This window comes from Trachinotus anak, unplaced genomic scaffold, assembly GCF_046630095.1.
Source record: "Trachinotus anak isolate AG129_WGS33_773 ecotype Australia unplaced genomic scaffold, CSIRO_AGI_Tana_v1 ptg000018l, whole genome shotgun sequence".
In the NCBI taxonomy this organism is placed as follows: Eukaryota; Metazoa; Chordata; class Actinopteri; order Carangiformes; family Carangidae; genus Trachinotus; species Trachinotus anak.
The window spans coordinates 19,030,920-19,056,849 of record NW_027273869.1 but is presented as its reverse complement, the minus strand read 5'-3'; the positions used below and the strand labels follow the sequence as shown (position 1 = coordinate 19,056,849).

Genomic DNA, 25,930 nt, shown 5'->3' with positions numbered 1-25,930 from the left:
TCCTGATGTATTTTGGAAAACTGGGCCACCTCAAGTTCACTTTGTTTCCATGGCAACCAGCTGCCATCAACAGCACTGACACAGAGCGTCACACACTTGCACTACTACCAACTTCACCGGCCCACGACACAGTCAATACTCTGAGCTTCACAAGCCCCGGTGCGCCTTCATCAGGGAGCTCACCTGTGTGTCGGCAGAAATAACAACGAAGTGAAGTGTGGCTTACAAGCAAAAACCAGACAGCAACTTTTAGCAGAGATGTTGAAGAGTGAGGACCTTCACCATCATCTAACCTCATAAATCACATAACACCATCAGGGAGGTCTGATTGGTCCCAGACTCATTCTGCAGCAGGACAACGAGTCCAAACATCCAGATAGAGTCATGAAGAAGAACTAGGAGTCCTGCAACTGATGGTTTGGCCCCGACAGAGACCTGATCTACTGATCTGAAATTATATAAGTCTGTATAATTTTTCTCTGACAAATTTAATTCACTCTCAGAGCTCTTTGACAGTGTGAAACAATTCATGAATGATGATCAGTCCAAATCTGGTTCTTGAAGGTGAAGGTACGTGTTTGTGTACACATACTTTCCTGAGCAGAGGTACCATCCAGTACCATGAAGCTTAAAATTCTGTCACATGAGTTGCTAAAGGTGGACAGGAGCTAAAGGTTAGCCCACGCTGTTGAGAAAACTGAAAATAGAACCAACAGCTTAGCTGAAAACAGCCGTAACAAAACTCTGTCAGGTCATTACATTGTCTGGGAGAGTCTCATGTTTCTGATATTGTTTTAAAAAAAATTGAAATGGGACAGAATGGTGATAAATGCTGCGTTCAAGATGGTGGTAAACTCTGGTGGACTAGTATCAATTATTGCAACTTCACAAATATATAAAGAATATAAATATATCACATACATAAAAGTAATCAAATAGTGTTCATTAGCATTCATAATATTACTGTCCCAACCAGTCAAGATGGAAGACACAATGATCGCCATTGTAATGAACTCGGGTAAATCAGGGACCTGGATTTGGAAAAAATCTGTGTTCAAGCCAATTTTCAGAGTTGGGACTTGTTATTTCCGATTTTCCAATGTGTCATAAATGCAGAAAAACACCTCTTGAACCAGCAGCGCCCCTCCCACTTCACAACTCTATAAACTCTTAAAATCTTGAATAATAATAACCCAACTTTACAGGTGTAGTGGGGACTCAAGGTCCACTTACTGCCTTTTCATTTCACCATCTTCCTGACTGGATATCTATGAGTGGTTCTATAACAATATGGAGATGAGTAAGAAGCCACCATATGGATGCACTCTCACTCTTTGTCCCTGAATTCAATAGCAAGTTTTAGATAGAAACAGACTGAATCACACCCAAGGTTAACCATTTTAATATTGTCCAATCAGAAAACACAGGAAACCACAGAAGGGCAAACAGGAAGTAGGATTAAACTCTTCTGTGCAACTTCCTGTCTCTGTCACATTTTGGTCCCAAGTCGTCCTCATCTTCACAGTCGTCATTACGATCATAATCATCGTGAACGCCATTTTCATTGATGTCAACATCTTCAAATCCCACATCTTAAACATCGTGTTTGTATCAGTTACAGTGTTTGTTTGTGTTTGTTTGTACATTGGGCAGATTTGTTGTGTGCTTTGTGTCTGTAAACCAAATTTCCCCGACAGGACAATAAAGATTCAAAATGCACTGAATGATTAGCATAATAATTATAGTAATACTGATAAGCTTTTTCACATCATCAACAATTATCATTACTGACGCTGCCATCATCATTAGACCTACCATCAGCCTCAGTCCTGATCATAATCATCACAACTTTAATTATCATAATTTTAATTTTCATGACGGGCACAACAGTCTTCATCACCACCACAGCTGCTGTTACCTTCATCATCATCTTCATCTCACACACACAAACTCACGCCCACGCCCACACACACACACACACACCCACATCAATGCACACACAGTGTATAGAAGCAAGCAGGCCCATTAATTCATATATGGCTCAGTCATTAACATCAAAGACAGATCTAACAGAAGAGAAATAACTTCAAAAAGTCTGTTCAACAGGACGGAGGTTCCACGCGCTGGACTTTCCAAAAGTTCATTATGAGCCATTTTGGTTTTAGAAGTCTTGTGTTTGGAGTTGGACCCCAAAAATTTCAAATAGGTGTATTTTTCCAGGTGCTTTATGTGTCCAGCTAATTGTTTCCAAGACTCAAGAACCCACAGTTCAATCTAACATCAGTTCAAACTCTGAGGGGGAAAGAGGACAACCACACCCTGGAAAACCCAAGGTGGTGTAAAATCCGTCATCATGCTGTAGGACTCTCGTTGTGCTGTACAGTTCATTTTACTGTACAATCCATGCTGCAGTTGATCCAGAGAACCCATCACATTTTCCATCACACCATCACTGGATCTCTTGCGTAAATTATTCCGTCACATAGCAGAATCCATTGCACTGTAGACTCCATCATGCAGCCAAACCCGACCAGCTGCAGGTCACAGTCAGTTTGGTTGTAAATGTTGTCACTGTAATGTCCGACCAATGACCATAGCACTGCAGAGATCAAGCTGCAATTTCCATCGTGCCATGAAATCCACCGCACCGATCAATAGCGTCCCCTGAAGGATCCATCACGTTGTAAAATTCATATCCATATAAAGTCTGTAAGGCTGAGATTTTCATTAATCCGTCACATGTATAATTCACCAGACCGTAAAATTTAGATGTATTTGTCCCAATGTAAAGTCCATCACTCTATCCAACCCGTCAATCAAGCTGTAAAGGTCCACTGCTGATGAGCTTCAATCCCCATATGAACAGTCTCATTTATAAAACAACATCATCTGCATATAATGACACTCAACATGTTTCTTTAAGATGGATATTCTCACTTGTCTTGTCCTCACCTCAATTTCATTATCATCCATGTTAAGTTCACTCATTTATTCTTCCATCAGGGGAAAGAAGAATGGGTTGATTGAAGCTAAGCACTGATGGTTTAAAAAAAAAAAAATCTAGTGTTTGCTGTTGTGACTTGAGTTTCTATCCAGCAGCTGATGCTGGTGTGTTTCAACCAACACATTCCTGGTTTTGTTCTTTGTGAAACCACAGAGATTTTTTTTTAGGATTTTTTTTTTTTTTTTTTTTTTTTTGGCAAGGGTTTTGATCTCCAAGGTTGCACTCAGTCAGTCAAAGGTTGTCATGTTGTTTGTAGTCCCCTGACTCCCTGCACAGTCTCGTCCATCTGTCAGGTCCTTTTTAGTCCCTCTTAGGAGTTACTGCCAGGTTTTATGAGGTCACTAAATTCACCTCCAGACAGATTTTATGTGTTTGGAGTTTGGGCAAACAATTTTAACATGTGCTGTGTCCAAAATCATTCCCTTTCTGTTTAATACCAAGTTTACTTTACACCATTTGTGACTGAACTGTAACTGTAAAATATCAACTTGTGAGGGTGAAAATTCGCAAAGTGGTAAGAAAAAAATAATTTACAGTACTTGGTTTTACTACTTAGCCTCTGTTGACACTTGTGCACATTAGCAATTTGACATAAAACCATGACAACAGTGATGCAAAATGGTGACAGCTGATAAGTAAAAGCTTTATTTACAACTAAATTTATAACTAAAAAAGAAAAGTAAACAAGTGAACAAGGGAGTGGTTTCTGACGCTGTTAAGTTTGATGTTTGAGGTGAAGGAAGAGCAAAGCTTAATGCCCTGGATCATGTGACCTAATACCAGTTAGAACAAATAAGGAAGACATTTGGCAAGAAGTATCTTATTATTGTTCTGATTAAGTTTTCTGTGTTGTAAAAATTGACAGTAATAACATTTGTATTATCTTTTCACTGATTTGGTAGATTTTCTGTGGCTTGAACAATACGTTTTACAAAATCTTTGTGTTTTTATTTTCTGTGTTTGTTCTGATTGTGATACACTTTGTACATTTGCTTTCAAATGTGATTTATTATTTTGTATTTCAATAATCATTTGGTCTTTCCACTTAATATGATGTGAGAACATCAAGCTCCCATATTTTATAAAGGTAGATGTCCATGTGTTTGTGATTATAAAGCAGGTCTAGGTTCTATATTAATACTGTGAAAGTATCAAAGCCTCAGTCCACAGAGAAATGCACACAGCCTGTATTCAGAAACTGAGCCTTAAAACCAGCCGTCAGGACTTCTGGAACTTTGTGATGTCACAACAAAACAGTCACCACCCTCAGCCATGCTCCAAACCCCGCCCACCTGGACCCACCATCCAACCTTGCAGGATTTGGTTTCTCTCAGTGTTAACTTGGAATCTGTTATACTTTTATTTTATCACTCAGAAAACAGTCAATCAGATGAGAGGCTCAGATCCTCTCTTCTGATTGGCTGACTGACCTGTTGTTACTAGAGCTCAAGAGAGAAGCCTGAGAGAGGAGATGTAAAACGACACTGCGATTGTTTTTTGGTTCTTCAAATCACACATGTATTTCCTTATGGATATCAACACTAAACACAACAAAAATGTAAAATATAGGACCTTTAAGTTTATGGAAAGCACAGGAGATGCTTTTCATGAGAGACTGGAAATTTTAAATAAAAAAAGCTTTCATTTTTTCAATTTATGGGGGGATTTTTGTAAAAGCTGACAAACATCTCCATTCCAGGTTTATTGATCTAACTTCAAACAAATTACTAAGTTGTGTCAGACTCAGTCTCCATTACACCTGTGCCAAATCCCATCGTGGCTTTTATGTGAGAACACTGCTTTGCCTCATTAGTTTGTTTTCACTTTAGAGCATTTTCCAGCTTGTTAAATAAAAAGAAAAAAGACCACAACATCGCTGCTCCTCAGAGGAAAAATATTCTTCTACGTGTGGTGTTCTCTGTGGTTTACAGCTAAAATTTGAAGTTATTATGAGCTTTTATATTGAAAGTATATTTCTAAAGCAGCACACCAACAAAACCTCTGAAAACCAGCTGATATTTTCCAAACTGCTGGAGTTTTTGATCATGAAAAAAACATAAAGCTGCTCTTTAGACTCAAGGAGAAGCAGTTTGAACGCTGTGGAGAGTTAATGAGTCTGAATGAGTCCCCTGAGAGCTGTGATCAGAGGACAACGAGACGGTGTAGTGTTAATTACAGCTCTGTTCAATGATCGACATCCAGCTCGCTGCTAGGAAATCAGCATTTTACTGTCTGCTGGTTTAATGTAGCTAACGCAGCAAGGTCCGATTTAAACTTTTATGGGTCTCTGGTCAATGAGGAGTTTGGATTTGAGCTGAGAGTGGCTAAAGACACTTTGGTTAGCCTATCAAAATACAGTACATTACAGATATGAAGATGTCTTCACTGTGGTAGAGAACGTGGTTGTTCCTTTAAGAGAGACACGTCCTGGGTTCTGTTCTCATTTTCAGAGAGCAGCACAGCTAACTGGCTAAATGCACTGCTGTTGGGGTTAAAAGCTTTGGCCTTTAACATTTGTGTGATTGATTTACCCAATTTTAAGAATTTTTACTTAATAATTATAAGATATTGACAACATTTTTAATGATACATCAAGTATTTTGCAGAAATTTTAATTCTTAATGTTAAACGATGTTAAAAGATTCTTCTCTCTGTAGCTAGTTTTGAGGCTAGCTGCTAACTAGCAATGACTGAAGCTAGTGACTGCAAGCTAGCTATCAACTTTAGTCATTCAAGTTTTTCTTTACTTTTTCACAGCACAGAAACCAGTTTAACCATATCAGCCACTTGTTGAAGAAGTAAAATAATCCACCTGAAATAAAAAGTATGAAATCAAGTTTCTTTAAAAATAAAACCAGTAGAGAAACCAGCTGAATAACCAGTCAGGTCAGTCTTTCTCTTCATCCAGTCAGTTTTTTCACTCTATCTGACTGCATCTGTAAGCTAGCAGTGCATTAGCATGAGCTTAGCAGTCAGTGTGCAGTCACTTCGCTCAAGCTAGCTGGCGCAGTGTTAGCCGAGAGCGGGGCCCGGAGGTTTGCGCAGCCACTGGTAGAACTGGCGCCGGTGGAGGCGGTGCCAACGCACGTTGCCCTCGACGATCTCCAGGGCCCGTGGCAAAGCAGGCCCCGCCCCAACACCGCTGGATTGAATGAACTCCTTTAACTGAGGAAAGAAAGGACCAGAAAAAGAGAAAGACAAAGGAGGAAGGACAGGAAGAAAAGGAGACGACAGATAAAGTGGTTAGAATATTAGAATTTTGAAAACCCCTCCCTGTGGAAAGAAAAGAAAGATATAAATACTGCAGCCCTCTACAGGCTAAAGAGTTCATTACAATCCACAATAATGGGAAAAAAGTAGCTTTTCTGCAAAAGTACTGCAAATCTTGTATCTTATTCTTGCCCAAAGATCTGGAAAATGCAGCTATCAGGTCAAAAAGAAAAGGTTACTTGATGTTTAATGACAGTTAAACAGAAAGATTTCAGCAATAAAATGTGAGTTATTAAGGCTAAACTGTCTTTTAAAGGGTTGATAACTAAAGAGAAACTTGGTTTGAAAAGGTTCACAATTAGAGGTGAAATTTTCAGCATTAAAGACGAGATATCAAAGTGACTCTGCTTTAAAGGAAGGTAATTAAATGGAAAGTTTCCAGCATGAGAGGTGAGGTATCAAAGAGAAACTTTTCTTTGTCGACAGAGAAACTTTGTTGAAGAAGAATTAATTTTCTTTTTTTTCAAAGTGAAGGATTGAAGAGGAAACTTAATGTTGTTCAGAGTTTGACAGATTCACTGGAGCGCGGGAGAAAATCCATCCCTTCAACTGACTTTAATACAGTTCATATCGTTAACTCTGCTCTCCTTTCCTTCTCCTTCTCTTCCTGTCGTCTTCTCCTTTATCCTCCTATTTCACTTTCTATTTTCTTTAACTCTCCTCCCTCCTCTTTCTGCTCTTCTCCCCTCTGTGAGACACATTTTCAGATTCGCTTAGCTGTCTTTACTTTTCTCTAAAAAGGAAAAGAAAGCAGGACAGCAAACAAAAGACTCGCATCATTCTTTTCATTTGCATTCACAGTGATTTTGCTCAGAGGCTTCACTGACACTGAGGCTGTTTTTTTTGTAACCACATCAACAAAACTCATACAAAATTGTTTTCTAAAGTATTCATCACAAAAAATAAATAAATAAAAAGAAGAGAGCTTATTATTCAGGAACATGCACAACTCTTTTTGTAGAAAATGTCAGGTTGTGAACGTCGGTAAGTTGGATTCAAAACAACCGTTTTTCTGTCAGAGCTCCAGAGAGTTCACCCTCTCACTTGTTCTGTCTGCTTTCATTTTATTTCCTTCTCCTCTGGGTGAAGAATCTCATGAGTTTTGTGAAAATCATTAAACCAAATAAAATCTGTAATAGTGGAGAAATTAAATAACGTGGGAATGATGATAAAGTGAAGGTCCTGCAGATCACGTCTCAGCTGCCTCTGTAACAGCAGCCAGAAAACATGCACAGATGCTTTAATCCTGACCGCTGATTTTTCATTTAACATCACAGAGGTTTGTGGAAACTTTGTGAACAGATGATTAAATAATAACATCTCGAATAATGACTGAATGTTCTTTTCTCATTTTGAGAAAATCAGCTGTAATAAGTAATAAATACACAACAGAGCTTTTGGAAAATGGGCATCTTAACATAAAGTGCTTCATTTTAGAAAAATGAAATTAAAAGTGTAGCTTCACATCTTCACTTCGTCTAAATCAGTTTTATAATGAACATTCTCAACACGTCTGAACAATTTCTCTTTCTTTCCCTCTTATAGTCCTCTTTCCCCACTACTGTCTCCTCTCATCTCACTCACTGACTCCACTAGCAGTGATTGGCTGAGTATTGTCACGTCATAAAGGAGACCAGACCCAGACGCCGTCCTGTCCGGACTAAGACTGCAGTCAGTCTATTAGTGACCTCGGCACTGGTTCCTGTCACACTCGGTTCATGCATTCATTCATTCTCCGCCTGCCTTTCCCGTATCACCAACCCTCCTGTCAGTTCAGAACATGCCCCGCCTTCCTGCCCTGCAGTCACCCCAGCTTTCCTGCCTTTCAGCCACCTCTTCCCCATTCACTTGCTCACCTGTTCCCAATTCCCTAATCAGCTCTTAGTATTATTCATACCGGCCCGTTTCCATTCATTCCCTGGGAGATTGTCTATTGTTCTTTGCACACTGTAGCTTTGCAGCCTTCTTACCTGTTTTTGACCGAATGCCCATTTTCGGATTTGGCCTTTCGCCTGCTCCTTTTGTCTTTTGCCTGATTCACATGGCTGCTTGTTACCAACAACTGTCTATACCCAGACTTTGCCTACTGTTTGCCTGCTGGGCTTTAATAAAGCTCATCGGTTTTGACCTTCAGTGCTGCAAAACCTGAGCCGTGACTATTTCCTCCTGTTTGTTTGCTAAGAACTACAATGTCCAGCTGTTTTGGGAAATTACTGAATGAAACTATTCCGTTGTGAGGTGCTTTTAAAGATTTATATCTCAGCAGGAACCAATGGGCTGAGAGTCGAAGACAGACAGACAGTAATGAGAGATGGACTTACTCAGTTTGCTTTTGGTCTTTTCATGGGATTTGATGACAAAAAAAAAATAGCCTGATGCTTTGGCAGAAGCCCAAGAATTTGCATAATTGTTATAAATGACAACTTCCATACTAATTTAATATAATGATGATAATAATAATATATCTGTAGGAGGTTGGATTTGTTAACGTAAACATAGGATAGAAAGTCAGTAAACAGGCTACTACTCATTGAGTTAATGACTGAACTAAACAGAATCTATTTAGGATGATTGGACAGAAGATATTCTATTATTATTATCACCTGTTGTGTTAATATGTGAGAAAATATGCTTTGTCAGTATTTTGTCAGCGTTGTCATTTACCAAGGTCAGCAGGATGCAGTGTTTGCTGCATAATGAAGACACATACCGGCTTCTTATTGTGTGGGAAACACAAGACAACACTAACTCACTATATTCATAATTTACTTTTATTTCTTTTTTATTACCTCAGTGTAAGGAGAGTTGTTCCACAGGCCACCAGGTTCAGACATTTCAAGCTGAGATGGCTAAATTTGCTTTTTGTGCACATATACGACTATTTTTACTCCCTGTAGCTTGTTAGAGTTAAGGTGAGAGAGGTGGTCAGAAGGTGGGAATTCGTCCCACAAAGACTAGTATCTGAATAATGTATATGTCTGTGTTTGTGTTTTTACCTCATTGAGTTCTCTCTCGGTGTTCAGGAACTCTGTGACTCCACTGATGAGCTTTGAATTCATGAACAACGCTTCGCCATAACTGCACACACACAGTGACGGAGATGAATTAGTATTTCAGTTTGTCGTCTGTCTATAATTTTACAGTTCAACAGTAAAACATAAGCAGCTCCTCCACATGGACGGACTGATCGACGTTCAGTCGCTCACCGGGCGTTGAGGACATCCCACTTTTCTCTGAAGTACTTCCAGGCCAGGTTTCGACCCTGAGGGTTTCTGCCCACGTGGATGATGACGTCGATCACATCCTGCTCTGGGACCAGGTCTGAGGTCAGAGACAGGTTCAGTAACCTGGAAGAGACAGAAGGGCTCAGATTTCTGAATCTTTATTGCCATTGTACAAGTACCATGAAAGTGGTTGCAGTCCCTGTCAGTGCAAAACAAAAAGTAAAAGTCGAGGTAAAAATTTGAATAAAAGCTAAATTTCTATATACAAGATTGAATATATAAATAAATACAAAAATACGTATGAAAATAGGAAATATAAAGATCAACAGAATTTCAGTAACAATGGTGATAGTTCTACTTTAATGAAGCTTAAATGAAACCTTTGCATGTTAGCATGTTAGCACACTAAGGATTCTCCTAAACAAATATTAGCAGTTCCACGGACATTCACGGTAATATGAGTGTAAAATGTTTCATAGCATGATAAAAATTAGCCTGTTTATACTTGAGATGCTTTAGTATACTTACAGACATTAATAAAAAACAATGTTAGAGTTCTAATAGTGCGTTAAAACATCACCCTGTATGTTTTAAGATGTTTTAGCCGACTAAAAAAGATTAATCAACTTTATTGACACAACAAAACATTAGCCTGTAACGACAAAGTTAGCATGCTAAAGTGCTAAGTTGTAGTTGTAAGTTATAGCTGCATTTGCATGGTGGAAATATTAAAGATATTTTAACATGCTAAGAAATAAAAAATTAAATATTAGTGCAAACATTAGCACACATTAGATTGATAAACTGGATTCTTCTGAACAAAAAACAAGAAGAAAAAAAAAGATAAAAATCAAACAATTATGATTTTTCCGTTTCAACTCGTTATTGTTTTCATAAAACCATCATATTAAGATGCCAAACCCACAAACACAAGCTGTGTATCTGTGTATGTAATTTGGGCAGAAAAGTTCAAGTTGTCTGTCTGTTGTCAGAAAACTTGTTGTCTAGTTGTTGACATTTTGTAGTTTTTGTGTGGTTGTTATGAGTCCAGCTGGAGACTGTTTCTGTCAGTCCTCTGAAACAGACACACAGGAGCCACAGTAATCTGATTACTCCCAGCTGGTCTGGGGACTGAGGGAAACCAGGGATTAACAGAAACCTGGTGATCACATAAAGAGTTCGGCTTCACAATCCTGAAAATTCAGACGTGTAAACAGGTTAATCCAAGTTTCTCAAGTGTTTCTTAAGATGTGAAACTGACAAAGAGACAGAACAAAACAGCTGATAGTCACTCATCCAACACGGGAGTCACAGTTTACCTTCATCTTTCTCTACTTCCTGTTTCCATTTTTATTTTTCTGTCACTCCACTCACTGCAGTGTGTGTGTGTGTGTGTGTGTGTGTGTGTGTGTGTGTGTGTGTTATCTAGTTGTTTTTAGCTGCCGTCTTTTCATTAAACCCCCAAATCAATTTTCTCTCTCTTTTCCCACAATCCCTCTGTGCTGAAACCATTTCCTGTGTGACCAATCAGTGTGTTTCTGTGCTGTGGTTAGATTTTTTTTTTTTTGTGCGTGTGTGTATGTGTGTGATACCTGCTATCTGAACATGCAGTACTACCTCTCTGATTGCAGAACAGTTTACTGTGGCTGGAAAATCAATACCTGACACACACACACACACACACACACACACACACACCAATCTGTCTCACTGTACAGTTTTCAGTGCGTGTGAGATCCATTCTCACTATTTTTCTGAACGAGAGATAGTGGCAGCAAGCTCCCGATAAATTACACTGCTGATAACACACACACACACACACACACACACACACACACAGGGCCAGATTTCTGCACATGTAAAGCCTCGGGCAAATTTTCATTCCACCTTTCGTTCAATTTGCAATCTGGTTTCTCTTTCAGTGCACCATGAAAATCTACTTACAGACTGGACATTTGCCGCTGTTAAAAAAAACAAACAAACAAACAAAAAAAACTGCAGTCAGCATTTAGTCGCCTTCATCTTTTGTTGATGTGTTTGTTATTATCGTATGGTGATGCAGTTAAGGATCTGCAGCGTCTCAGATTTTAAGTCAGCTGACAAACACAAACATAATTAAGCAAAAATAAGCAAATAATGCTTGAGGTATATTTGCTCCTAAAGCTGCACTAACCCATAGTTTTTTATTAACAGTGGAGCAGAAGAAGGTGTGTGATATAAAACATGTTGCTCGTAGTGACGAACCCACAGAGAGTTATCACCCCACTCAACTGTGTGGAGTGTTTTTAATATCTGTCAACTCATTGTTTTGATTTTATGACGCACAGCTTTACTGTTGTGGTTCGGCCTCACAGCTCTCGTTAATCCAGCAGCAGCAAAAACCTGCTCAGCAGCAAACAGCAGACCGACTCAGTCTGAGAGCAGCTGCTGAACATAGAGCAGCTAAAGATGTTTCCCAGATGTTTCCCTCAGGAGCTGGAGGAGACCAAACACAGATCTAAAAGCGAGGAAACACTGGCCTAAACATCATTAGACACTAACACGACTCCAGTTGGATCATCACGTCGCTCTGTCTGTTGGACGTCAAAACAGTTTGCTAAAATTAAACTTTATATAGTCTCTGTTTACAGCTTGTTTTGCTGCCCCCATGTGGCAAATAATAATAAATTAATGCTAAATTAAGGAGATTAATTAAGCCTCTGTTTGGCCCTATTGTGGTAATTTGGTTAAACACCCTTTAATTTAGGAATATGTTTGTATGTGTATAAGACAGGGCCACAAAATTAGCTAATAGTGCAGCTGATGGTGTTTCAGTTTCATAAAACACCAAAAACCAACAGTGAATCTGGGACTTTTGAGGCCCCCAGGCTGTTGCCTGCTTTGCCTTGTTGGTAATCAACCCTTGTAACCGATGCAGCAGCGTCGTCTGTACCTGTTGAGGAGGAAGGCGTTGTCCGAGCAGGTCAGAGCCTCCAGCAGGATCTTCTTCTCTGAAACGGCGTTGGACGAGTGAAACTTCATCCAGATGAACTCCCATACGTCCTCGTCCATCAGACTGACGCCGGTGCAGTAAACTATGTCTCTGATGTTGGGAGGAATCCTGCAAAGACACAAAGTCAATCAGCTGCAAAACATTTCCAATACATAAACTGTGGGTCACATTGAAGGCAGCAGAGGCAGGATGTGGGTGTCAAAACTAAAAACCCTGATGGGACACGTCTGTAGAATTAACCAAGACTCTCTCTGGATGCAAGGTGAGAAATTCTGTTTCCATCAGGGAGCTCCTCGGAAAACAACCCTTCATTTCTCCTGTGGACCAAGTTAGAGTCCAAACAGTCTCCATAAGCCAAACTGGCATGTGGACTCAATTAATTGTGTTGGAATATGTTTTCAGTTCCATAATCTGGTCTCATTTATTGAGATTTCCTGGAAATAGATGGTTATTCTTGGGTACTGGGCCAATACGAGGATCCTGCCCCTGGGCTTGCTTGGCAAACTGGTCCCACACAAGGGGCCTGATTAAATACTTGACTGTGGGGGAACACATGGTGTCCAGGCTTGTGCCTGAGCATTACAGCCACTAAAGTTCATATACAAACAACAAATCTTTTACGCAATCACTTCATAGTGAACTGACAACGCAGAGTCATGAATCAGTGAATGAATCAGTAGTTTTTAGCAGTGAAGCTGCTCAACGTCCTGTTTTTTATTCTGTCCATGACAACGAAGGTCCTCTGGCCTTAAAGAACTCAAACCACAATCTTAACCTGAACCTGAACCTGAACCTAACCAAACTGTTCCATAACCTTAACCATGTGTATTATTGTGTTTAACCATCCATGTTTATTATTGTTACCATGACGACAAAACTCTGGTGCACCTACTGCTGGTACAGTTGAGATACAACTGGAATTAGCACCTTGGGGTTGCTTTTTTTACACCAATCAGTGAAGTTGCTAGTCCCTAATGTTTGGACCAAACTGTATGTAGTGAAAACTTTTCATCCCGGCATCGAAGATCTGTAAAATCAGTTTCAAGGTGAGCATGTGAAATCTGGTCCCAACCTCTCCTCCTGTTGCTGAGTTACAGCGTTGAATAATGAAGAAAAGTGTTTTCCAGAACATTATGATGTCACAGTGAAGATGACCTTCGACTTTTTGGATATGAGATGTCATCACTTCATAATTTGGGCTATTAGATCTTTGTTACCAGCCAAGCTTTACCCTTTGATTAGATAGCAGTAAGTAGGAATCCTTGAGTTATGCTTTGTAAGGTCACAGTGACCTTGACCTTTAACCTCTGGCTATGAAATTCTAGTCAGTTCATCTTTGAATCCAAGTGAACGTTTGTGCCAAGTTTGAAGAAATTCACTCAAGCCGGTCTTCAGATATCATGTTCACAAGGACGGGACGGACAGACATAGAACCTCTGTCCACAGCTGTCGTCATGGAGACACTGTCCCTCACGTCCCCTGGATGTCTCCTCTCTGCAGCGTACAGTATCAAGCCTCAGTGCAGAACTAGAGTTACTGCAAGTAACTACTGTATCTGTTGTTGGGAATACGGTACAGATACACACACACACACACACACACACACACACACACACACACACACACACACACACACACACACACACACACCATACCCCAGCTGGTCAGTGGCCTAAATCATCAGTAAAGCAAAGAGGTGAATATTTCCTTCACACTATAGCTATAATGTGTGTGTGTGTGTGTGTGTGTGTGTGCGTGTGTGCGTGTGTGTGTACTTGACCTAAATTGTCAATAAACCAAAACTAAAAACTTCCATCACAATACAGTGAGCTCAGCTGGCTGCAAAATTATATAGTGATTTACCACACCATGTGTGTGTGTGTGTGTGTTTATATATCCTCTGAATGTGTATTTATTATGTGTGAGTGCAGAGTGAGTGATGCAGGGACAATTACATCATTCACCGACCTGGGAAATCATTTTAGAGATGCTCCACTTAAGAGCAAGCTTCAACACACACACACACACACACACACTGGCTAATTTCCACGTTACTGCTGACTGTGGCATTAAAGTGCTTCTCAGACGACAGCTGCCAAACACTGAAGTGTGTGTATTTGTGAATGTGAGTGTGTTTATCCAGATAACACAACGTCTATAAGCCTCCACCAGATTATTCATCGTGTAAAACACAAAGTGCTGCTGCTCCTCCGATCACAGCTTCCATCACTGTGTCATCGCTCCAGCCTCTGCAGCTATTTCTAACAGACATAACAGTAATCATGTGAAGTTTTTCTCTGTAGAATATAAAATGGAGTGCGAGAGTCTCTGGAAACCTCCAGATGGCTCTGATCCCTTTAACTAACGCACTCACTATGAGTGTGTGTGTGTGAGTGTGTGTTTTAACAGCCTGTAGAGGATGTTTTATGGCCTGAAGCTCTTCTCTTCCTCCTGAAATATCTCTCCCTCCCTCTCATTCTTCCTCTGCATCAGACTCTCCCCCCTGACAGTAAACATGTCTCTCCGCCATCTGCTCTGTCTGTCTGTCCATATGTCTGCCTGCCCGTCTGTCTGACTCTGCGCTCTAAATGTCACTTTGAATTTTTGGAGAATCACTCGGCTCGACTGATAAAACATTTAAAGCAACATGAGCTCGGTCGGGTCCTTAAACCCCGACTAAAGACGAGTGCTGCGGCGGATGCTGTGTGACCACTGCATCAACCGTTAAATCCAAAATCAGACCAGACATGAGACCTGAAGATCTTATACTTTCAATCCGCGCTGACTCCAACCTTCTTTTTATATCGTCACTATCCTGAGAACCAGCTGTCCTGTCAGCAGCACAGCCCCAAGCTACTGAAAGCAGCTGGACAAACTTATTTCACAAGACAGGCAACCATCAGCCACTGAGGCTGATACACTCACAGCAGAGAGCCAGAAAGTAAGAAGTAAATACCTCTGCTTTTTAATTGCACTGCAGCAAGGCTGGATCACCAGTTGCAGAATCCCCAGACCACCAAGTGGAAACTGGCTTGTCACAGACGTCTTCACGGGTCCTTCTGGTTCTGAGTAACCACGAGTCAACCTGGGACCCTGAGCTGAGCGGCGTCCAAGTTAAACTCAGTCGAACTCAGTCTTATGTCTGTTCGTATGTTTTTTTAATACTCATGTGGATCCGAGTTACTCTCTATAAGCTCTGACCATATGGTGTGTCAGCGCCACCACAGGTGTTTTTTTAAAGAACTGGGGACGAGTGTTTGACTCGGGGAGGGAACTGAACATCCAGATCATCAACATTTAGCCCTTGTGTGAAATGTGACATCAGGAAAAATGAAGATCGCCACTGTTGTATGAATAAATATTCTCTACATGTGCTGGTTTTCAACGTTTCAGTTTGGGTCCAAATTTTAAACCCAGGAAGTTCGGATGAGTCCACGCCACATGATTTATGTTCATTACCAGAGCAGGAAGTGGTTTGTTTTATATGCATCAAGGCAGCTGTGGTGGGCAGGTGTAGGGGGCGTGACTTTAAAGCTCCAGCCAGTCTAAAGGTCCATGTGTTTGTGATTATAAAGCAGGTCTAGGTTCTATATTAATACTGTGAAAGTATCAAAGCCTCAGTGCACAGAGAAATGCACACAGCCTGTATTCAGACCACCCCTCACCACCAGGCTGAAGATAAATTTGAAAACTGATCTTTTCTGATTCATTTAGACGGTTCACTTACAATAAAACCCCTGCTGGGGCATGATTAATATTCCAAGGGGAGGTAGGTGTTAAAATATTAGCTGTTCTCCACAGTAATTACACTCATTGTTCTGGAAGGGGTTTCAGCCCGCAGGTGGTTTCAGCAGTGACACAGGTCTGCTGTTTGCCTCATTTAAATCAAAGTCACTTCTTTATCGGACGCGGGGCTGAAACAAAAAAGTTAACGTACAGAGAATTAGTGGTGCTGAATACATTTTAGCACCAGACAGTGGAGCCAGGTCAGATGAGGTCTCTGCTGACAAGACTTCCAATTATTGTGGCGCCACCATAAAAAGCAGCTTTGTAATTAATACCTAAGAGAAAAACCCACATACATGTGCTCTTCAGATGGGATTAAAATCACTGAATAGAGCAGCAGTATTAAAAAAATCACCCCTGGGGAGATTTATCCTGCATGAATATGGATTCATCTGGCACTTTTCCATGACTGAAAATGGTTTGCTTCCCAAATATAAAAAAGGCTTTTGGAGTGAGGACGGAGAAATGCAGCTTTTCGAAAAACGCTGCCATATGGTTGTGATGTGAGCGGCTCCCTCGTCGCTCGCTCGCTCTGCAGAAAATACAACTAAACTGAAAACAACTGAAAAACCTGGAATGGAGGAAAGAGCTAAAGTTGAAGAAGTACTTTGCCGTGAGTGGTGAACTTTCTGTGTCTGACATTAGCGAGGACATCCTCCTCCATTCATAAAATCTGCTGGACACAGTCTGAAACAGTGTTTAATTTAGTGTTGTTTAATTTAAATCTCCCCGCTGTCCCGTACACAACTCCAGCATCTGTTTCTGTTTAGCTTGCTGTTTGAAATCTGATTTTGCTGATCTCTTTTAGGACCCAGAGGGAGGAAAAGTTAGAGGCAGACAGGAGGAGAGAGGAGCGGGAGGGAGAGGCCGGGCGCTTTCTGCTGCCTCTGGATCTCAGACGTGGTGTGTATGGTCCCGCCCATACACCCGCTTCACCCAATTACGAGTCACTTTTGTTCAATCATGATGTCGCAGTCTTATTTTTATAGCATCAAATAACTAATTAGACAGTCATTGGCTTAGAGCTACATTTAAGTCATAAGACACAAAACTTAACCACGATGGTGAAACTAGTCAGTTCTACAGTGTACGGCAGGTTTCCAGTGTGTGTGTGTGTGTGTGTGTGTTTTCGTACCTGTTCTTGTTGCTGGAGATCCAGTCGGAGATGTAGGCGACAGCCTGACGGTGGCACTGCTTGTTCCCGAAGCTACAGGCTAACATGATGAGCTCCCTCTGTAACTCCCTGCAGACACACAGAAGATGCTGTGTATTCTAACAAACCTGTTCCAGTGCTGCACACCTGGACCTGCAGTACAGAGACACTGCAGGTCCAGGACACGCGTTACTGAGCTCATCACCATGGAAACGATCAAGAACATCTTTATAAACGAACTGATTTACATGGTGTGTCTTGGTTTTGGAACAAATGTAGAAATAATTTTAGGAACCATTAGCAATGGAGCAAAATTTCTTGAGCTAGGCTAGCTATGCTAAGCTAAAAGACAAGACAGCGAAAACAAACACTGAGGATTTAATGAAACTCTCAACATGTGGAGAACTGTAGGACAGTGTCAGGTGGGCGGGGCCTGGCTGGTACACCTGCACTGGACGCACTGAAGTGAACCTGATGCTGATTTTCTCATTTGACTTTAGGTTAGTTTGTGTGTGTGTGTGTGTGTGTGTGTGTGTGTGTGTGTGTGTGTGTGTGTGTGTGTGTGTGTATGTGTCATACTCAGTCTGGTAGGATGCCTGCAGGACGTTTCCCTCGTTGCCGGGTCCGTTTGTTGGCCAACCCATCTGATGGTACCGCGACGCAACCTGCTTCAACACGTAGTCCTGTTTAAACACACACACACACACACACACACCACCAGGAGTTAATTAACATGACACCCAGCTGTCAGCACTAAAGAGACAGTTTATTCTGCTAACATGTAGTCTGAGTGTTCACTAACTGACGGATTGATTGATTGAGATGGTGATTGATTGATTGATTGATTGGTTGTTTACACTGAACAGGCTGTATTCCTCTGTGCGGTCCAGCAGTTTGTCCAGCTGGTAGAGCGCTCGGCTGGCGGCGTGCCACGGCAGGAAGGACGTCTCCTCAGGCAGATAGCCAATCAGCTGCAAGGGAACACCCTGGGGGAGGTAGCCCGCCCTGAGAGAGAGAGAGAGAGAGAGAGAGAGAGAGAGAGAGAGAGAGTCGGTCATCACTGTGCACTTATTGGACTTCAACAATCCAAAGGGTTCAAAAACTTCACCATTATTAAGATAAAACTTTATTTATCTTAAATGGAAATTAGAGTCGAGTAGAGAAGTTTTCATTAGCCAACAACAGCTAACAGTCTTTGAAAGCCTACACACAACTACGCACACACACACACACACACACACCAACTTTTCTTCTCGTCAGGATTCACTGCATTTCTAAGAGCTGATATGTATCACTAAGTAATAAGTTTGTCAAACTCGCTCCCTGGATTGGCACATCTCAGCTACCGTACTTTGACTGACACAAGTGAACTGAACTGAACTGTATTTTGACCCGTTTGGCGTTCCGTAGTATAATCTTTCATTTCACTTTTTCTCTTTCTGCACTTATTACAGCGGAGACCAGGCGACACAAAGGTGCATTGTGGGACATAAATTCAATTTGAAGCCAGATCCTGATGTGGAGTTGATCTTTTACCCTCAGATGTAAGACCCACTGTGGTTTGTGTGTGTGTGTGTGTGTGTGTGTGTGAGAATAAACTACTTTATGAACACAAAGAAAAACTTAGCCTCTAAATGCCACTGTAGCTGTTTAGCAGCGCGGGTTAGAGCCACCACCTCATGAATATTAACAAGCTTCTTTTCTGCATTCATTAACATTCATGATGTTTTGGGGTTTTTTTTTGGGCACTCACCTGTTTCCTGCTTTGACCTTCAGCTCCGCCCATAGCTTATGAATATTAATGAAGCGAGGCGGTGAACTCAGAGAGGTGATGTTAGTGTTATTGGTTTTATTCTGATTATTTGTGTGTTGAGACAGAAGTGACCGACGAGGAAGTGCTGCAGGAAATTTATGACTTCACACTGACTGAGGCCGAGCGCTGACCTTTACTCAATAGCTGTCAATCAACGTGACTGACAGACACACACAGACAGGGGGTGAAGGGATTTAATGTTCTTTTTATGGATGTCCCGGTCGAGTTTTTTTGGCTCCTGAATCTGCTCCACGTCCTTTAATATTGGGTATCTGCCAATTCCCAGTCCGAGCTGTTACTTAAACGTTGATTGAACAACCTCTGACATATTGATATAACACAACTGTGGACTAGTTACCTTATTTTTTATGAGCTTCTTGATCCAAATACTGAACATCATGGTTGAAAAATGTAAAGTTTATGAGCTTAATTTATTGATATGATATGAATGAAAGTTGGGTGAATGCCACCCCCGACAGTGAGTGACACGATCTGCTAGAAAAGAAGACGTCTCACTCTGTTGGATTTATTGGAATTTAAGAAACACTCATGGTTTTTGCAGACTATTTTTTACAAGTGTAAGGGAGCCAAGTTTAACTCAGGCCTGTCATCAAGTTACTGACAGAATTAACTTTAACTAGCGACAGCTGATGTGACATACGGCCGCCGCCGATGTCACTGGTGAAAGCGACGCTGGCTAAAAGTGAGGAGCTAAATGACATCCTCACGTCTTTGATTCTTAGAGATCAAAACTAAGAGAATCTGTGTATATTTCCTGCCTCAGTGTCTGAACTCATATAACAATGCTTCACATTCATACATGCTAATTTTCACTGGCTTATGCAGCGGGATGCTACTCCACAGTGCTCAGCTGTCTGTGGACGAAACACAGGATCTGATTCCTGTCAGTGTTATTTTAAGCCCATAACGATCAATTAAAGTTCTCATACTTTAACTTCTCCTGTGTTTTATCTGAAGTGTTGATCTCCATCAGAAGATATATTTGTGGTTTTAAGAACCAAAAACCATCTCAGTGTAGTTTTACATCTCCTCTCTCAGGCTTCTCTCTGGAGCTCTAGTAACAACAGGTCAGTCAGCCAATCAGAGGAGAGACTCTGAGCCTCTCCTCTGATTGACTGTTCTAAGTGATCTAATAAAAATGTAGCAGATTTCAGGCAAACAATGAGAGAAACCAAATCCTGCAAGGTTGGATGGTGGGTCCAGGTGGGCGGGGCTTGGTGCGTGGCTGAGAGCGGTGACTGCTTCGTTGTGACATCACAAAGTTCCAGAAGTCCTGATGGCTGGTTTTAAGGCTCAGTGTCTGAATACAGGCTGTGTGCATTTCTCTGTGGACTGAGGCTTTGATACTTTCACAGTATTAATATAGAATCTAGACCTGCTTTATAATCACAAACACATGGACATCTGCCTTTAGACTGGATGGACCTTTAAAATATACCTGGATCAGCTCTGATACCAACTAGACATCTCTAATTCTTTGACTGAGATGTTGTTTTGGACAGTATTTAACTTAGAGAGACGGACAGACAAGTTGACAGGGAGACAGACCTCCACGGAAAGTTAATATGTTTGAGATAAGACTCTAAGTCTTTAAGCAGCCAGCAGAGGAACTCTAAATTCAAGACCATCATATTTCCATAATCTGCCTCATATCCAGCCCGACCAACCTCCACACAGTCATCTCCATTCCTATCATGCACCTGGCCTCTGGGACATTACCATAATCCATCCAGCCTGCAGAGACTTCCTGTTTACAGCTCTCGCAACGACGGATGAGGCTGAACATGAAGGCAGAGAAAGGAGGAGGGGGAGGGACTCTCATCACCATGGCAACAGCATCCAGCCATTGATCTTTTTGCCTGTTTTTTTTCTTGTCCATCAGTGTTTTCCCACTTTCCCCACAAACATCATCCATCACCTGCTCATCCATCATCCGTCCAGCTACAGCAGCTTGTAGCAGAAACGTCACACTTCGCACTGTTCGCATGTGATCAGTCGTCAGAACAACTGTCAGAAACTGTTCTTCTGTCTACTTATTTTATGTGGAGCTCTCTCCCTCTCAGCTTCCGTCTCTGCACTTAAACATTTTAAACATGTTATATATGATATTTTAAGGATATGTTTGTGTTCCCCTTGTATTAACTTCTATCAAAAAAAGTAAAGAGTCATTCAAATATTCTTTGAGAAAACACACAGTATGAACCAGTGCCGCATCTCTCAATAGAAACAACCACAGAAGTCGAAGTTTAGTGATGTCAGGAGGTAGCATTGGATCAAGGAGGGGTTATTGTTTTCACCACCATTGTCGTCATTGCAGTCATCTTCTTCATATTACACCTTCATATTAATTATTCAGGAGGTTTTTACCAGGAGCTGAATTATCCACAGAGGTGGATGGACCAGGGGATTAAAACTAGTAAAAGTTTCCCGTTAAAACTCAGCGTTTCTGCGACACTTCTCAGTGGACACAGGACGTCTTGGAGGAGCTGGGAGCCAAGCTGCCGCTAATTTGCGGCTAATGTCTGTAGCTAACGCTTGCCGCTAACATTTTCCGCTAACTTTTGCTCTAAAAATGCACTCTAAAAAGGTGGATAAAAAGTCAATTTTGATGCTTCTGACAGGCAACCGCGACACTGACGCCCGCACAAAGGGGATACGACGCCACTGATAAGAGACCAAATGAAACAGACTGTTACCTTGTTTAAAGTTATGGATTTCTCGAGAGTTGAAAATTGCTTAACACATTTAATACAACATATCTTTAAATGTAATTTATATCACCACAGTGTTCAAACAGCTTCTGATCTGAGTAATATCCACTCCAACCATCTGATGAACCGAATCACAGGACTTACGTTATGCTTGTTTTATCTGTTTAACTTTCACATTGTGTTTGTAATGAACACTGGAGCCTTTAAACTGAGCTCATTAACTCGTTAACATCGTTAAGGGCCAGTTAATTGTTTGTCCATTAGCCATTAGCAAAGCTCAGTGGAGACCTAACGAGGGACTGCTGCAGTCACGCACACACACACACACACACACACACACACACACACACACGTGTGCATGCACAGAGAGAGAGGCGACATCCATCACTGTTTAAGTGCACACTCAGAGGGACACGGCCATTTATTACTGTTAAACTAGTTTCTCACACACACACACACACACACACACACACACACACACACACACACACAGTGTTACAGCCCTTTGAATTGCTTCAGCCAATCGAACTGTAAACAGAAGAAGAATCAGCACAACTGAAATTAATTCTGAGATTAAAGATCAAACTGTAACAAATTCAATGATCGGTGATCAGAAAAAATGCTGACATGACACCTCTGTAAAAAAGGCGTCTGCAGTATGTTTTGTCACCGACCAGCAGTCGTGATCTGAACCAGGCGAAACACACCCAGGAGTTGTTTCTGCAGCTGAAGCTGGTCTCAGCCTGTCTGACTCTGGGTGAGAACAAATATTCTCTGGGTGAGAGGACGGTTTGATTTGTTTTGTCTTGGAATAGTTTTCCGGATCGCTAAACTACAGAGCCGCATCATGAGGGCGTTTTTCAACTGAGTAGTTCTGGACACAATTTCTTCCAGAGATAATAACAAAACCAGTCATAGCTTTGTTTCTACTGGTTTGGTGTATTCACTGGATGAACTGGTGAGATCTGTGGCTTTGCTACAATGATGTCAGACAGGTCAAGACAAGAGGATCATGGGAACACATGATGGCAGGTTGAAAAAAAACCAAAAAACGTTAGGTTAGTTGAAGTATTTGAGGGAAAAACAACTGTTAACAGTAAAATTATTTCCTAAACATTGAAAAAATCCATCAGAGATTATCAGGTCCACACAGCAGGAAATGCACCGGCCACACACACAATCATTACAAAAGAAACTGTCTAGAAAAGGATGAATATTTTTCATTTCACAACCACCACAAAATGAGAGTTTGTCTTATCAATAATTGAACCATTAGGTCCAATAACAAGAAAAGTGTGTGTGTGCTCTATTGGATCAAAACTGCAGCTTAAAAACACTTTCAACATAAGGCAACTTACAACTGAAGGAATGATGCTATTTCGACACAGTATCCAGTTCTCTTGATCACTAACCGTCGCGTCCAAGTTGAGTCTCAGGTCCCCAAAGAAGTCGAGTCCCCATTACCTGAGTCTGAGTCGTCAAGGTTGAGTCTGAGTTGAGATCTAAGGCAGGCTCCAGTCCTTCACTCTGGCACAAAATGCTGACATACAAATAAAAAAAGGTGGAGACTGAACACAAATAACACAACACGTATTTCTAACTCCGAGTCTGAACTTGGACTCAGGAGTCTGAGTCGATGTCCCAGTCATCAGTGCTGAAGTTCAAGTCAAGTCATGAGTCCTGAAAATCAGGACTTGAGTCGGACTCAAGTCTGAGTTCTGGACTCAAACACTACATCACTGGTGTGTACACGGGTTTCCTCTTCAGTGAGAGGTTATAACAACACTCACTGGACCTGTCTGATCACCTGACTGCCCATGTTTCTTTACCAATAAACTCCTTGTTAGTGATACTGGTGTGGGTCCAGATCTCAGTGATTGAGCAGTGTTACCATAACTGATAGAAATGATAGACACTCAGGTGTGGGTAAGGTGTAAAGTGTCCTCCAGCTTCAGGTCTAATTCAACAAACGAGAGCGTTCCTCCAAAGATCTAACTGTTCCTTTTAATGGTCCCAAGGCGTCCTGGGTTTCTGAGCTCAGAAACATTAACTTTTGAAGGTTCAGTTCAACTACATTTCCAAACACATTGTATAACTTTAGTGGCATCTATCCATGTGGGCAGTTTTATGTGACCATGGTTTGTGTTGTCTGAGATTTCTGCTCCACCCCAACACAAAGGAGGTGAGTGGTGTTTAGTTTGTGATGCTCACAGCATAGAATGACCTGTCTATTTAAAGAAACAGTGTCCTCCATTATTCAGGTCAAACTATCCTCACACCATCAACAGACACTGTTTCTCAGGTAGAAAGTATTCCAGTAAAATCTCTCTGAACCACTGTCAGGACTAAAAAAACCACCACGTTGTTTCTTGTAACGTCTCGTGGTGACGTTCGGTGTTGCCACAGCGACAGATGCAGGCTGAAGTTAAGTGTCTTCTGTTCTGCTGTCACTGTGACTATTAATGGATCGGTAGTAGCCGGAAACCTCCTCCTGAGCTCCTAACTCATCAGCACGTACTCTCAAAAAGAGGACGGCAGCGCAGTTGTCTCTCGCTGTGGGTCGTTCAACATGACAGAGGACAGATGGCTGACAGTGAGAGGGAGATACAGCAAAAAGAAAGAGGGGGTGGGGGGTGGATTGAGTTATAGGGCTGGTGTCAGAGTAGATTTTGGTCACAGTGCTCAAAAAGCTGCAGGCTGCAAACATCATTATGAGGAACGACTCGCTCTTCTGTGTGGCTGCAGCCTCACTGATCGCTCATTCATCACAGAGTTTCCGTCTGGCTCAGGCGGTTTTTGAATTTCTTTTCACGCTTTTCTTACATAGGCAGTTGACTCTGAATGCAGCAACGTGGACGGTCATCCGACAGACCCAGATGTGATTCTGTCACGTTGTTGGATGTCATTTCTGGAAGATAACAAATCTGCAACCACAGCTTAACCAAATACAACTTTGAGAACAGGAAATTCTGGTTCTTGTATGCTTGGTCTTATTCACATTTTTTTGGTCAGTGTGGCTCGCTCTCAGTTTAGCTGTGTGCATATTTAAAGGTCCCATATTTTATCTATTTTATTTATTTTAAGTGTTGATATTCATAAGAGGATATATCTGTGGGTTTAAGAACCAAATCAATCATCTCAGTGTAGTTTCACATCTCCTCTCTCAGGCTTCTCTCTGGAGCTCTACTAACAACAGGTCAGTCAGCCAATCAGAAGAGAGGATCTGAGCCTCTCTTACAAACGTATTTCCACCTAATTTCCACAGACTGCACCTGTAAAATAAAATGACTCAGTGGAACATAGTCTTTTGTTTGCCATACTAGGAAACTCTGATGTTTATGATCTACTTTCAATTACCTTTTAATAATTTCCTAGTTTTTTTCCCTAAATACTTTGTTATAACAAGCAGGTGCTTAATACCTGTAGTAACTAACACTAACACATTAGCACCAAATTCCATGTGCCTTTTTGTAAATATTCTTGTAATCCTTGATAAAAACAACTAATTTCTAGGAAATTATGAGGAACATTTCCAAAAAAGAGCTGTAAAATGTGGAACCTGTAAAATAAAGACTTAGCACTGAGCAGAAACTTAGAGAGAGACACAGCCTGTCTGTGCAGTTTAAGTGCCTCTAAATGATAAGACTTTCAATCAAACTCAAAACAAGAGATGATTCCAGGAAAATTGAAGTTTCCTGGAAAGCTGTTGGAGGTTTAGTAAATCTATTGGTATGAGCTGAGGAAGGTAATGTAACAGAGAACATGCCAACTTCACCCAGAGAGAAAACAGGACTGAGGAAAACCGTCTGCTGCAAGGCAGCAGTGGTAATCCCTGAGCCACTGAGCTGCACTTATCATCGTGGCTGTGGATGATGGAGGAATCCACTGCTGGCAAAGCTACATCCTAAGGCCTTGTGTATGAATGTAAATTTGTATACGAAAATCCATAGGTCTTA

At 41.3% G+C, this 25,930-nt stretch overlaps 1 protein-coding gene across 3 annotated transcripts in view; it reads right to left on the bottom strand.

Moving 5' to 3' along the window:
- The window catches only part of LOC139635156 (thyrotropin-releasing hormone-degrading ectoenzyme-like), a 154,899-nt gene that overhangs the window by 6,274 nt on the left and 122,695 nt on the right, over positions 1 to 25,930 (bottom strand). For 2 of the 3 annotated variants that reach the window (XR_011694134.1, XM_071502203.1), the window contains exons 14-19: positions 18,287 to 18,434; positions 18,009 to 18,112; positions 17,412 to 17,519; positions 12,431 to 12,598; positions 9,481 to 9,621; positions 9,271 to 9,352 (exon numbers count right to left, since the gene is read on the bottom strand). Coding sequence is in view for 2 of the 3 variants with exons in the window: in XM_071502203.1 (XP_071358304.1) it covers positions 9,271 to 9,352; positions 9,481 to 9,621; positions 12,431 to 12,598; positions 17,412 to 17,519; positions 18,009 to 18,112; positions 18,287 to 18,434 (751 nt within the window). In the remaining variant the exon portion in view is untranslated. Of the gene's footprint in view, positions 1 to 1,386; positions 6,170 to 9,270; positions 9,353 to 9,480; positions 9,622 to 12,430; positions 12,599 to 17,411; positions 17,520 to 18,008; positions 18,113 to 18,286; positions 18,435 to 25,930 lie in introns of those variants that run through there. The other variant, XM_071502204.1, reaches the window with a different exon arrangement.